The 16435-nt window shown below is 35.4% G+C and overlaps 1 protein-coding gene across 4 annotated transcripts in view; it reads left to right on the forward strand.

The window, feature by feature from the left end:
- The window catches only part of LOC121739674 (pancreatic lipase-related protein 2-like), a 36079-nt gene extending 35069 nt beyond the window's left edge, over positions 1–1010 (forward strand). For all 4 annotated transcript variants that reach the window (XM_042132196.1, XM_042132199.1, XM_042132195.1 and 1 more), the window contains 2 exons: positions 120–276; positions 721–1010. In XM_042132196.1, coding sequence (XP_041988130.1) covers positions 120–276; positions 721–841 — 278 coding nt within the window. In that variant the 3' untranslated portion in view covers positions 842–1010. The remainder of the gene's footprint in view (positions 1–119; positions 277–720) is intronic.
- The last annotated feature ends 15425 nt before the right edge of the window (positions 1011–16435 follow it).

Consider the following 16435-nt stretch of genomic DNA (forward strand, 5'->3'; position numbering starts at 1 on the left):
GACCGTAAGATGTGAAGGGTAGTTATAAGTTGTAAACGCTTTCTCACGCCGATTACTTGGGAATATTAGTTATTACATTGTTTCCGAATTGAAAATTAAAAAAAGACTGTCATTTCCAGACCTCTGCAGCCATTGGAGATCGTGGAGGTTCTTCGCGGAGTCTGTGCGGAACCCGGAAGCGTTTCCCGCCTCCCCCGCAGACTCGTACAGTAAATTTAGAGAAAACCCCACGCCCGAAGTAGGCATGATCTACATGGGTGCCGACTGCGACCCTGGGTAAGACGTTTGCATTATGTACTATCGAAAAATTGATTCATTGGCAGTTAACACGTACCTACGTTATTTGGTAGAGTAATGTAAGTAGAGATCGGTTGACTGGGTTTGACATAACGCAACCAAATCACGTAGACCCGCCATCTGCCTATGAATGAACTTCTCTGATAGTACTATCAAAGAAATTAATTCATATTTCATAGTCAAAATCAAAAATCAAAATCAATAGAATCTCTGGAATCGAAGTATATAGCGAAAAACCAGTTTAATGGTTTAAGTGTAAATATGTAATAGACAGACCGACTAAGATTAACAAAAGGTGGGATTGTAAAGTATGGTATTTAAACCATTACGGCCGAAAAATTACAAGAGCTCCACTCCCATAGTCATCGTCTTGATTAATATAAGTTTTATTTCATATATTAATTTTTTTATTTGTTTTTTCAGGGCGCGTGGATCATATTATTTAAGAACAAACTCACAATCTCCTTATGGAAAAGGTTTAGAAGGAATTTATCCGAAGAATAAATCAAAAACAAATGAGAAAACTGAAGTTAATCACATGTAAATAAAGACTAGGCTCTAAGTCCATTTATGTGAAATATATGAATACCACAGTTTGACATCGTAATAATATTAGTGGATCTTTCAAATTGAAAATCTCATAGTGATTTTAGTGTTCAAGAAATTGTTACTTACAAACAATTTTTATGTAGATAGAGACCATAAAGTTAATATACCTAGCGGTATAGAGCAACAATCTCGAGCTGTCAAACGAAACCGAAATTGGTTTTCATCTGTGTGCAAAGTATGTGTACGTATACACTTACACAAGCATGATTGAACATGAATTCTATGAGATTAAATTGTCAACGTGCCGACTGGACGTCAAAAAAAGAGTGCTGATGTCATGTATCACACGTCTCTTTTTACCACGCAGTGTTACTGATAGTGACATCTCTCTTGCTCAGGCCTTTGTTTCTCTATTCCGCTAGGTATATTAACTTTATGATAGAGACTTACGTATTCAAAAAAACGTTATTGCCTAGAGAAAGGCATTATCTCTGTATGTGTGTTCACTGTTCATAGTAGTACTTAACACGCTAAAAGAATTAGGTCCATAAAATTAGATAGTGTATTGTTTTTAGAAAATTGGCGGCCTTTTAACGCTATGTTATTGAAAACGCACAAAATGTAAAAGCAAAATTCTTTTAAAGTTTTGCTGTCTATAATCTAAAACTTAGGCAAATGATTATAAATTGCACTATGTTATTGATAACGCACAAAATGAAAAAGCAAAATTATTTTAAAGTTTTGCTGTCTTTATTCTAAAACTTAGGCAAATGATTATAAATTAGAGTAAATGTCGGCTATTAATAATGGTCGAATATTGTCCGTTAAAAATTCTCTTAAATATATCATGGAATCGCTCTCTGTGATGCTTCTAGAAATTAAGAGATCATCTTGCCAGTAATAAAAGATAACTTGCAAAGAACCTATTATTTAGTGTTCTATGGCAGCGCTCAGGGACGTTTAATGGTTTAACTTGAATTTAAGTTATGAAGATTTTTACGCGGTTAGGAGTTTATACCAAAATCTTCGTTAAATTAACCTAAAGTAATCATTAAACGTCAAGTGTGGCAGCAAGTTATTCTATACAACAAGAATACGCATAGTACGTAGGAAAATGCAAGTATGAGTGTAAGCAAGTAGTTGTACGCGCCTTAAAAGCTAAAGTAGCTATTGTTATCTCCTTAATAGCTATAAATAGCTCTAAACACTGTCGTGAAATTTAGATATTCAATCTTATGTAGTTTTGTTTTTATGAGCAAAACAAAAATTTACCAAAGCTTATCAAATTTATCACAATTATTGGCACAGCGGGGCTAAAATGGTCACATTTAGCAATTCCTCTCAATCAATTCAGCAAATGAATTGTCAAAACTGTCAAACTGACAAATATCAAATCAGTACAAAAATACAGAAATGAATTGCAAGCAGAGTTGCATTTTGCGGTATTAGAAAAATGAATCATGTTATGATTAATACCATGATTCTTCAAAGTGACCATTTTAGCCCCGCTGTACTGCACTAAATATAAGATTCTACTTGCAAGTTGTTCAACAGAAAGTCTACTTAAAAGTGATTTAAAAACCTACTTACTTTAATAAATAAAAAATCACAATGTAGAAATTAGAAAGTAACTAGTACCTAAGCCATCTATAATATGAAACAAGTATCACATTAAATATATCACAATTTTCATTTATTTTCTTCATGTTTTAAATTAAAACGCAATAATATTAAAGTGTATTTTTTTTTCTTACATCTTTAAACGAATTCTAATATTCGACGACGACGACGAATTTTTTTTTAAATTTAACGAAAACGAATTCTAATAAAAAAATAGCTAGGAATATTTTTTAGAAAATGTCATTTTATTCGTGTTTTATCGAATACCGAGCTAAGCTCGGTCAAATAGTTAGTTAATATAATAAAAGAAATGTATTGAAAATTATTGTAACAAACAATTTGTAAACAACGGATAATTAAGTAGGTACTAAAATTATATTTTATTGTTATAACAAGCACATATTATAGAAAGCGGAGCGATCTTTCGCAGTAAAAAATATTTTGGCTCTCCAAGTATGTTTAAATATAATTTATCAAAATATACATATGGATCTCTTCACACAAATAAATGTAATAATTTTTGTTACAAAATGTATTATTTTGTCCAAGTAATTTTGTAAGTCTTCATTAATATAGTTGTATCATTATGCTAGTACGGTATTGAAGTTTGATTACAGATTTTAAAACAGCTCTATTCTCAAAGGTCTTGCTATGGGGATTCCGTGAAATCTTTTCAGTTTTTTTGAAATCTTTTTAGTTACCAGACATCAGCATGGAGAAAATTTTCATTCAAATCATTCTTATTGTTTGGTTCCACAAAAAAAAGTTTGAGAACCGCTGCTTTAAATATTGGATATTTTATACTAACAGGTAATTTCAAGTAATAGTAAGATTATATGAAATTCTTTATAACATTATGTTGGAGGCATCATCACTCTTCGAAACGTAAAGTTCTGCGGCGGTTGCGGCTCTTCTGTCATTTCGGTTATTTTCATTCTTAATTGATTGACCACCAAATACAAACCGAAGACTAATACTCCAGTAAGAAGAAATCTAAAAACAGAAGACTAGAAAAATACTCTAACCGCCGCACTCAGAGACATTTAGAGTGGGTTGCACCAGAGGCGTGGTTTTAGTTACAGTTATGGTCAAAGTTATGGTTATAGTTCAGGCTAACTTTAACTTTAACTCTTTACTTTAACCACAGAATTTGACAGATGTCTGTTGCATTTATTTTTTTATTAAAGCTACAGTTAATGGGATTGAGAGTATAAAAAATTGAATTATCTGTAAATATCGTCAGGAAAAATATTTGTTATAACTTATAAAACACTTTGAGCCGTAGTAAATTTTCACGAAAAAAATCGATATAAGTATGAGCGGTTATGGTTAATGTTAAATATGTCCTGCTTAGCCAAAGATTTGACATTTTGCACTGTAGTTACAGCTAAAGTTATAGTTAAAGTAAGTTGGTGCAACCCACCCTTAATAATTAATCTTCGAATTAATAAAGAGTTTGAAAGATCATGTACGGCGCTTTTGTCAAAATCTTCATTTAATTACAGTTAAGTAATATTCGTATCTGAGTACGGCAGTGAAACTTTGATGATAAATGCTAATTTCTTTCAAATAAGTAATACTTACAATCCAGGAGGCATTTTCAACTAAACTTATGATTATTTCAGTAAAAACAGTAATATTATAATATTCACTTCAACTAAAATTTCATATTTGAATGTTAAACGTAAGACATCCACAAGGTTCTAGCTTGAAGCGAAGACAATTATAATAAACACACTACATCAATTACTGTTTGTCATACATTGTACCCTACTGATGAAAGTTATTGTTTTGATTGATACAGTAATAAACAAATAATATTACAGTATAACTCAACATCGGACACTTCTAGAATTAGTCAATCAATCAACAAGAATGTAGCTACAGTCATCAATCATTACATAGCCTATTAACGAAATGATCTAGAAGCACTGACAATTATTATTTATTACAGAACACAGTAAGTAAGTACTTACTCGAAGTATAGAGGTAATAAAAAAACAATGCGCAGTTTCTCAGAAAGACCTAACTAAATCATTTTGCTTTTTTAAAACTTACTTACAAAATCTTATAGAAATACAGCCATTGCCAAGAAATCAACACAAGTTTATTGCTTGTCTAATATACTTATAAAATTCTCGTGTCACAACTCACAGCGTTCGTGCGTGAACTCCTCCAAAACGGCTCAACCTAATGAAATTTTGTATGTACTACGAGGGCTGCTATTTATGTATCCGGAATTAAAAAAAGAAACAAACATATATCATTTAATATGGTTTTATTGCTTTTCAAAATATTCGCCGCGGTGATCGACACACTTTTGCATACGCTGGAACCAATTTTCATAGCACTTTTTCCATTCTGATTGAGGTATCTCCAAAACGTGCATTTTGAACGCATCAACAGCCTCTTCGCGGCTCGAAAAACGTTGACCACGTAATTTGTTCTTCGCGTATGGAAATAAAAAGAAATCGTTAGGTGCCAAATCAGGGCTGTACGGCGGATGACCAGTCAATTCGATCTTTTAACCCTCCAAAAACTGAGTTGTTTCAGCTGAGGTGTGACAGCTAGCATTGTCGTGATGTAATATGATTCTGCGTTGTCGGTTGTCCTTTCTTATTTCTTCAAACAAATGGTCGTATACCATTCAGAATTAACCGTTTTACGATTCTCTAATGGCACTGTAGCCACATGTCCATTAATTCCAAAAAAACAGGCGACCATTTGCTTCAAAGTACTTTTTGCACGAGTAACTTTTGTTGGTTTCGGCTCATCTTGGAACACCCACACCGTTGACTGTTGTTTAGTTTCGGGGTCATATGCATAGATCCAAGATTAATCACCTGTGTAGATATTATAAACGGCTTTTGACGTACCACGGTTGTATTTTTTTATCATTTTTTTGCACTAATCGACACGAGCCCGTTTTTGATCGATTGTCAAGTTGTGCGGAATCCAACGCGAACATATTTTTTTTACAGCCAAATGTTCGTGTAATATCTTATGTATGCTCGTCATACTTATGCCTAAGGACGCCTCTATCTCGCGATATGTAACATGACGATCACGCATTATTAGTTCCCGCACAGCATCTATATTTTGTGGGACAACAGCTGTTTTTGAGCGACCTTCTTTATTTTCATCCGTGAGCATAGACCGCCCACGATTAAACTCACTGTACCAGTGATAAACAGTGGTTTTTGATGGTGCTTCATCTCCAAAAGTTGCGGTGAGTTGAATAAAGCACTGTTGTTGACATGTTGTTGATTTAGCCCACGCCGAAAATCGTAGTAAATCATTGCACGAAAATGTTCACGCGTTAAATCCATGGCAAATGAAGACACGCAATTTTCAAAATGACGCCACAATGGAAAAATAATTGACAGTCACATGAAACAAAATGTATTCTTCAACCAAAGAGTTGTATTTTCAAATGTTGTAATTACTTTTTAAATATTGTTCTTGTAAGTGGCCAGTTCCGGATACATAAATAGCAGCCCTCGTATCAAGTCGTATCAGAGGAGTTGATTTCTAGGCAGATGGGGGACCTACGTAGAGTACGTAGTTTGGTCGCGTAACGTCATACCCAGCCGACAGATATTGAATTGACATGATCCGACCAAATGACGTTGATCTGTCAACTGCTTAGGAATCAATTTCTTCGATGGTACATTCGTTAGGCCTGAGGTTTTTATCTACTTTTTATATTGATAATAGAAATCTGGGGGCACGGGAGTGCCCCCGCCAAGATGAGCCAAGCGAAGCGCGCAAGGGCACTACCTACCTTTTCTCGAAACGTTTCGTCGTATTTTTGAACCCTCGTAACTTTGGTTTGAATAATGCCAGATAGTTGAAATTTTTAAGATATAGTGACAGGGTGACTCACCGATCATCAAAACTGTTAGGGTACTTCCTGAAGCCTTAGAAAGCTGAAATTTGGTATGTAACATGATATTAACTTAACCTATATCCGTACCATTATAGAGCAAAATTAGGCAAAATTTTGTGTTTTTTGTATGGGAGCCCCCCTTAATTTTTTATTTTATTTTAATACTAGCTGTTGCCCGCGACTTCGTCCGCGTGGACTTCAGTTTATAGCGCGCGATGTCAACAAAATTGGTGTCAAAAGCTTTTATAAAAAAACCCTGGTACCCCTTAAATCAATACAGCTGTGCAGTGTGCAAACAATAAGTACTTCATTTTTGTATGTTAAACTTTATATATTATGCCAAATTTTAAAGCTTATTTAGCCCCCCAATTACACAACTTTACCCATAAACTATTTATCATTGATAGGTTTAGCCCCAATTTCACCAACGTCTGTTAGTGTTAACAGCTTGTTAAAATATCCTGTCTTCTCTTTCATTCATATGAAAAACAAAACAGCTAACGTGATACTAATTCGAGCATTAACTTTAACAGTCGTTGGTGAAATTTGGTCTTAAGGTTACGTCACTGCCTGCACAGATAAAGTACTGAGTTATTTAATACCGTAGAATAGATATAACAATCGAAAAAAATCGAGACTTAAATGTAAGATGATACCACCTCTTATAGAAAGACTTTTGAGCAAGCGTCAGCGCGATGTAGAAGACGCACGGCGCCATCTATTATGAATTTTTTGAACAAATTTACGACCCTTACAACCCTTTTTTCCAGTAAAAAAGTAGCCTATGTCCTTTCTCAGGCTTTAGACTATCAGTATACAAAATTTCATTACAATCGGTTCGGTAGTTTTGGCGTTTGGCGTGAAAGCGAGACTGACAGACAGACAGACAGACAGAGATACTTTCGCATTCATAATATTAGTACAGATTATGTGCACACTGCACAGCTGTTTTTGGGTATTTTGATTAATTAAGGGCCGCGCTACACCGGAATGGCAGCGGCGAGGCGAGCACTTTCAGCGCTGCCATTCCGGTGTAGCGCAGCCCTAAGAGGGGTACCACTTACCAGGGTTTTAAAAAGTTTTTAAATTTGACACAAATTTTGTTGACACCGCGCGCTATAAACTAAAGTCCACGCGGACGAAGTCGCGGGCAACAGCTAGTTATGAATAAAAACAATAATATATAATAAAGTAGGTATGATTAGTTCTGTAATTCTGTTATAATAATGAAGTAAAAAATAAAGCGCCATCTGTTTTCATATATTAGAATTAAAATGTTGATTGCATTGATATATTTTCTGGATGGAATATAGGCCAACACAACACACTCGAACTCCTTAGAAATGCAGTAGGAGTTCTATAAGATAAGATAGATTGATTATTATTATAGCAAGTGATAATATTATTAAACATAATATTCTAACGTATTAAAAACTATAAACAAAAACATAATAACTAATAAGTATGATTAGTTCTATGTTCCAACGAAGTAAAAAAAAAAGCGCCATCTGTTGAATCGTATTAGAACTAAAATGTTCATTGCATCGCGTCGATATTTTTCTGGATTTTTTATAATATTATACATAAAATATATTTAAGATTTTTGAAATATTATTTTAATACACATCCAAGACCCAGGAACATTGAAAACTTTTTGTTCCGCCTGCGGGACTCGAACCCAGGACCCCCGGGATGAGCGCTGGCCACGCGCAATGCGAAGTAATTTTCATCGATATTTTCATGGAAATAAGATATTTTCCCACATCAAAATGTAGCCTATGTCCTTTCTCAGACTCTAGAATAACTGTGTACAAAATTTCATTGCAATCGGTTCAGTAGTTTTGGCGTGAAAGCGAGACAGACAGACAGACAGACAGACAGACAGACAGACAGACAGAGATACTTTCGCATTTATAATATTAGTATAGATTATTATTAAATATTAAAGTAGACATATAACTAACGACTTTGAGAAAAATTCAAGTACCTACCTGTTGCTATTATTGATATAGAGCAAAAAAGGCCAAAAAATCGCGTTTCTTGTATGGGAGCCCCCTTTAATATTACTTTTATTTTATTTTTAGTATTTGTTGTTACAGCGGCAATAGATATAGGTACATAATTTGTGAAAATTTTAACTCTCTAGCTATTACCGTTCTTGAGTTACAGCCTAGAGACAGACAGACAGACAGACAGACAGACAGACAGACAGACAGACAGACGGATAGACGGAAAGACAACGAAGTCTTAGTAATAGGATCCTGTTTTTACCCTTTGGGTACGTAAGTTCGTAAGATCGAAGAATAGTCGTAGTCTTAGCATTTCTTTGCAAATAAGTATTTAATTAATAAGAATATTTCATTAATTATAATAATAATAATTAGTTACTTAACTATCAATCTATTTCAAGTTTACTTGTCTTAAAATATATTTGTAATGCAAACAACATCGGTTTACGGTTAGTTAAAAACAATAATAAAAGGTTGCGTCTAAAGTTAAACGGCTATACCATACATCTTCGCGTCATCAATAGTACGATGTAGGTGCCCAATACTGACATCTCTTGTCGATTAGAGTGCATTAACAACTATATGAAACTGTTTGTGCAAGCTATATCGCGATGTAGACGACCAGCAGCGACATCTATTATTATCAAGAGGAAAAAATAGCGAAAAATCACGTTTGTTGTATAAGAGCCCCCCCGAAATATTAAATAAATTTGTTTTTAGTATTTATTGCTATAGCGGCAACAGAAATACATAATCGATGAAAATTTCAACTCTCTAATTCTACCGTTCTTGAGATGCATTCTAGAACAGACATCGAAGTCTCAGTAATAGGCTCCCGTTTTTAGGGTAAAAACTGGGTACTGAACCCTAAAAAATGAACTAAATAAAAGAAAAAACAACGTAAACTAGCTAACAAAAAGAAATGAAATCCCACCAAAACATTTTCAAGTAAAAATGTTGCCAAGATGAGAACATAATAATTTTATAGTTCATCGTGTCAAAAAGTAGTGAGATCTTATGTAGAGCCAAGTTTCTAACCTTACATACTCAGCCCTAAATTCAAAAAACCTTAATTTTACACTAAAGCGCGGCAAAATATTTGATAATTATATTATAATGTGTCAGCCGCACGAGAAGAATCTAAAAACTCTACACATTAGTCAAAATCGGTGGCTTGGCCATTTTGTTATTCGTCAGGTATTTGAACTTAATGATATTATACCGCAACTAATGATAAATGGCCAGGCCACCGATTTAAATATTAAACACATTATAATATTATTATCACATATTTTGCCGCGCTTTAGTGTAAAATTAAGGTTTTTAGATTTAGGGCTGAGTATGTAAGGTTAGAAACTTGACTCTACATGAGATCTCACTACTTTTTGACACGACGAACCATAAAATTATTATGTTCTCATCTTGGCAACATTTTTACATGAAAATGTTTTTGGTGGGTTAATAATAAGGCAAAACAACATCTGCCGGGTCAGCTAGTTTCGTATAAAATATAAGAAGGGTTTTTACTTGATAATAATTATGGATTATGTAACATCTGGACTCAGCGTTGGCACTTCAGCGGCTGTTGTCGGAGCTTCAGTTGTCGTAGTCGTCGTCGTTGTCGTAGTCGTCGCCGTTGTCGTGGTCGTGATCGCTTCCGATATCGTTGTCGGACTAGTCTCAGTTGTCGTGGTCGTCGATTCCGGCTGCGCCATATATTTCGCCGTCCAATACCCTCCGAACATGAGAAGGAAGCCTACTAAGAGCCTAAAATCAATAAGTAAGAATTATCAGCTGTTATGTTGTATAGCGAAAAAGAACTGTGTGTTTTTTAGTACTTACACGGTCAGTACCATTTCGAAGTATCTATGTGTATGTAAATATAATAGATATACGTCCACCGAACATAGAACCTCCTCCTTTTTGAAAGTCGGTTAAAAACGGTAACCTAGCTATTCAAGTTAGATCAGACAAACGTATTGGATAGCACGACGTATAATATGACCGTAGCAAATGTAACAAGTGTATGGTTATTCCGGTACCTAATTCCGTGTTGTTATTTCCTTTTTCCTTCGTGGTAATCTTTGTATGGACTGTATTTAAAATCTTTTTCCATAATAATCACTTCATTGTGAAATACAATGCTACCTTTAGAGTTCTGCGATCCCCCATACAACATTCTTCTCCAACCTGCCTGCTAGTATGAAAATAAGTTCTTCCTACGAAACATTATTCATTTTGGTACAATACACATTTGTATGGTGAATATTTAAATGGTTATTTTTACATCGCTATGTATCGTATCGTCTCTCCAAAAAGACTTTCATGGAAACGAATCAATTGATATTGCTACGGAACTCTACCTTATTAAAGCGCGGTCTGCGCATAACCATTTTCATAAACAATAGAGTGTAACATCAACCAGTCCGCAGAATCTAACATTAATTTAGTTTTTATACTTTTCTTGGATATTTTTTATTATTTTTCCAGCAAATGAGAAGAAGAGAAGTTGATTCCTAGACAGATGGGGGACCTACGTAGTTTGGTGGCCTTCCGTCAAAGTTTAAACCCAGCCAACAGATCACAACATTGAATTGACATGATCCGACCCAGCTGGTCTGTCAACTGCCTGGGAATCAATTTCTTCGATGGTACATTTGATATCCACTACAGGAAATGATAAAAGACATTAAGAAAGTGGATAGACCTTTTATTCTTGAGAGGAAGCGGTGGCGTTTATCTCAAGTACATTATACAATTATACATAGCATGCGGACGCTCATTAGGAAACCTGTCCAATGCATATGGTTCGCCCCAGACGTATTGACGTCCTCTGCCCCCCTAGCATACGCCAACGAGATATCTCGTGGATATCTCACTCTCGAGCGTAGTGATATTGTCGATATCGATATACAGGGTGCAATTTAACCTTCCTGCCAAATTTGGATATATTGATCTTTGTTAAAAATAAAAATACACGTATTTCTTTTTTTATAATCACTCAGTACTAAAATTTTGAGAAATAGCCTCCGAAAGTTATCCTACCAAACACCACAAAATATGGACACATGCGCGGCCCGGCCCCGCCCCGCCCTTCCATTGACATTCTTGCAGTGACGGATTAAGACAACTTGATGCCCTAAGCAATCCATCCCTATCCGTATCTCAACTAGAATCGGTCTTTGAACCTTTACTCTTCTAATGCCCCCTCAGACGTGATGCCCTAGGCAATTGCTTAATTTGATTAAGGGCTAATCCGTCACTGCATTCTTGTTATTATCATAAGTTGCGAATTTTCCCTTCATACCACAGAATAGATAATAGTACAAGTAAGTACTTCATACTTTGACGAACTTAGGACCGTCAAATGTAAAGGACGTAGACAGGTATGCTTAGAATAAAATTAATTGATACACATCAAAAGAATCGAAAATTACAACTATTTAATTACGAAAAATAAGCACTTTAGAAATTTATAATAAATCTAAACCACATCCTTTGCATTTAGGCGTATTTAAAAATTCAATTAACTTATGTACACAGTACAACTAATTAAAAAATAAAAATCAAAACAACCCACCTCTAAATCTTACTTACTTCCATCTTGCCTACGAACGAGTTCAAACGAGTTCAAACTGCAATCCGTTTTGCTCTAAGCAAAGTCTAGCGCGTTTTGCACATTGTCTTTAAAAGTTTGTTAAGCACAACTTTGTCACTTTTAACCTCGTCAGAGGCATGTCTTCGAGGCTGGCTAGGCGTGTGCAGGTGTTGCAAACGTGACAATGGAAAATGCTTGTAAAAATCACTATTTATTTAAAATTATTAAAATAAAGTCAGTGAAGGTTAGCAATGAAGCTAAAAACATGCATATTCCTATTCCGAAGTAATATTTATCAAATCTTGAACCCACATGAACAGATGATGTTCTAGGTTGGCGCCATTTGTACATTTCATAAATTATCTGAAATGAAAATTAAATGTCAAAATTGTTATACGAGATTTATACTCGCGTCTCGTGGCTCGACACGCGGCGCGTCTCGCAGCTCGCGTCAAAGCGCGAGTGTAAACACAAAGCTCGCGTCCCCTTCGAACTTCTTTGGAAATCGCTCCCGACGCGAGCCCTGCGAGCCGCGAGCTCGAGTTTAAACTCAGGGCTCGCGACGCGTCTCTCGGCTCGCCTCGTGGCTCGCGCGCGAATGTAAATCGAGTATTAGAATAACAATGCAATATTATAAATCTTAATACTCGATTTACATTCGCGCGCGAGCCACGAGGCGAGTCGCGAGACGCGCCGCGAGCCCGGAGTGTAAGCTCGGGCTCGCGGCTCGTCTCGCGGCGCGGCTCGCGGCTCGCAGGGCTCGCGTCGGGAGCGGTTTCCAAAGGAGCTCGAGGGGGATGCGAGCTTCTTGTTTACACTCGCGCTTCGACGCAAGCTGCGAGACGCGCCGCGAGCCGAGCCACGAGGCGCGAGTATAAATCTCGTATAAGAGTATCTTTTGGGGGGGAGAAACACGACAATTATCAACTCACCAAAAAGAGTCCTGTACCCACTAACAAGACAGCTCCAGAAAAGAGATAAAACGCATGGACCAAATCATATATTTCTTCGTTTCCTGCAAACGCTATCAGAATACCGATAGGTAGAATAGTTTGGCTCCATATGGCACCACTAATTAATGTTTGTTCCTCTTTAAAATTGGCTCTCGTATCTACACCAGCCACGATCCAAAGAGCAAATGATGTGATAACGAACATCAGAGTCAGGAGTTTTAGTATAGAACTTATCAAACTTTCTGGTTTATACATAAGACCGTTCAGTTTCTATACAAAGATTTGAAAATTCGTGTAACTTTTAACAATACCCCTACGTAAATGCTTCAATATCAACAAATTATATAAAAGTCTTATTAAAAACCAATTGTAAACCTTTAAATCCTTCTTTCTGTCTAAAATCTAAATAGAGTAATGTCAAAGATTAAAAATATATGTATTTGCACCATGGTTTTGCCTGCGATTTTTAAATACCATAAATAAGACGTGTCGGCCCACGCGGCACGCCCAATATAAGGTACCGCGTATAGTACCGCTAGTTTTTATTTTTTTATTTTTGTATGGTCAATGAATGTACATTTATAACGTGTTTTACACTACTGACAACATCATCTCAGTTACTTTCAACGGAATTTGAACGAAAAATTTCTTTATACTTCGCCGAATACATTTTTTTTACTTGATCGACTATTATACTCAATAACTTATGAAGTCTTCTTAGCCGTGTTAATTTTCCTTTTAAATTCAGCATATTATTTCCTACTCCCATGCATTTTTTCACATTTCCAGAAGCCACGGTTTAGCTGGTAGAAGGGGAGGACACTGGACTCTAATGATTTTTTCCACTTTAAAACTTAATATTTCACAAACGGATCCCTAAATCGGAAAATAATATATGAGTAGGTACTCATAATATTTTAAAAGACCGATCCAACGACACGCCACACGATGGGGTGGACGCAAAAAAAAATCGCTTTATGTGTTGGGAAGGTACCAAAAAAATATATTTTTAAGATTTCATTTTGTCGACATCATTAATATTATGTGCATTCATGCCAAATTACAGCTTTGTAGGTCCTATAGTCTCTGAGCAAAACCGCGGACAGACAGACCGACAGACGGACAGACGGACAGATGGACGGACAGACCGAAACTATAAGAAACTTGTTGACTACGGAACCCTAAAAAAGGACAAACAAATAAAAATGTTCGTTTTATGTGGTTATTATTATTTCTAGAACCTATTTCTGTAATCGTGTTTAGATAACCAAGCAAATGTAGTTATCTATGTAGTTAACTTAACCATGTAGTTATAGTAATTGAGTCAAATCAGACTAAACATAATAACAGGAAAATTGTATTTTATTTAAAGTGATTTTCGGGCGATAGTGAAATTAGTATGTTATCTATATGTAACGATCAAAAGGCAGGCACAGGAAAATTTTAGGAAAATCGAAACATTAAAGTTTAAACACTCGGTAAAGTTATAATTACTTATTAAATAAAAACGTTATTTAATGGAGAATGTTACTAGGTATGCCAAATTGCTTGAAATTTTGTCACAGTAAAGCCTTTATGTATACAAATACACTAGTTTTTGTTGTAGTCAAAAATACCTAGTAGCATAGAGGAATAAATATATAGTTTCGAAAAATATCGAGCCCCGCTAATAGTCCCGCGACCGCTTGTGACGTCATATCACAATTGCACCGCGCGGACCCCATACAATAAACGTGATTTTTTGGCTTTTTTTGCTCTTTATCAATAACGGCAACAGGTAGGTACTTGGAATTTTCACCAAGGCCTTAATTATGTGTGTACTTTAATAATTAATAATAATATTAAAATAAAATAAAAAAATTCCCATACAAAAATCACAATTGTTGGCCTATTTTTGCTATGTAGCGGTACGGAACTCTTCGTGCGCGAGTCCGACTCGCACTTGGCCGATTATTTATTTGTATTTTTTTAACCGACTTCCATAAAGGTGGAGGTTATATTATGTTCGTCTGTTTATATATTTTTTTGTATGTTCAACGTTCACATCGCCAATTGTGGACCGATTTTCAAGATTTTTTCGCTATTGTATCGGGTTTAATCCGAATTTGGTACCATGTTCATAAAAAAGGTGACTTCGTGATGGGATCCATAAGTAATCGAGGGAATTCCTGGCTATTTATACTAAAACCGCATATATGATACAATATATATCTGGATGATACTGTGATTTCGATTCATAATTTGAAGTAAGTATTTCAAATGGAAACTTATACTGATTTTGGATAAATAATGAAGTATTCCAAGAAAATCTTACCAAAAGTAAGATTTTGCACCAAGATATTATACCATGGTTCGAAGGCGGTGAACAGAACTCCAACCTCCTTGAAGATATATGTTTGGGGGTTTCGGTGTTGTTTTAAGAACTGAAAGCATAATATTATGCTACTAAGCATATTAGATTATTCGTCATCATCACTTCACTCACAACACGCATCATCGTATTTTGAACCTACATATTTAGTACATACGTAGGTTGAGACAGATGTCGTTGATCAATACACTGTCGTTTGATGAGTGATTTTGCGAAAATCCTTATATTATCCCACACCGTTACCGGGCGCCCGCGTCGTACAGTGACAACTTGTTTTGCTTATAAATCGGAAACTAATTAACGTATCCAAGTAATTCTTTCACTAGTATTTATTATTTTTGACAGAGAATATGGACTGCTAATTATCAAAATTAGGTAACATTCTCCATTATTAAATACTGTTCTATATTTTTATGGGTTTTATGTAGTTTTACAATACCTATTACTGTAATGTTTTTGCGCACAGACAGTAAACAAAAAGGTTTGTTCAACGATTGACAAGGTTTCTGTCAACATACTGATGTAATGTGTGGAATATGCGGATTTTGGTCGGATTATATTCCTAGGTCCTAGTACTTAGTAGCGCCGCGCCCCCTGCTCCGACCTTTGCCTAATATTCGCTGTTAGTATTGTATAATCTTGAGTTTTTTAATTAATTTAAAATATAGAGTCTCGTAGGGTTTGGTACTGCTAAAGTTATAAATGTAGGTTTGTAAAAATATAGGAGCTGAAAATGTTTAGCTTGAATATCCATACTTACTAATATTATAAATCTGAAAGTGTGTCTGTTAGTCTGTCTGTCTGTCTGTCTGCCTGCCTACCGTCCGTCTGTTACCTCTTCACGCTCAAACCGCAGAACCGATTTTGCTGAAATGTATGGAGATACTTTGAGTCCCGGGAAAGGACATAGGATACTTATTATCACGGAAAAATGTACGGTTCCTGCGCGATAAACGAATTTTGGCGCAACGGAGTTGCAGGTGTCATCTAGTTTTTTATAAAATTCAAATTTTTAGCAGTGTGTACAAAGCTTTATTTAAGTTAGCATTAGATTGAAGTGCGGTTGAAGTATAATTTTTAAATGTAAGGTATCCTACGCTGATGAACAATGTGAAATTGCCTTTTGTTTGTTAAAACATAATTAAAAAA

The sequence above is a fragment of the Aricia agestis genome, chromosome 2, assembly GCF_905147365.1.
Source record: "Aricia agestis chromosome 2, ilAriAges1.1, whole genome shotgun sequence".
Lineage (NCBI taxonomy): Eukaryota > Metazoa > Arthropoda > Insecta > Lepidoptera > Lycaenidae > Aricia > Aricia agestis.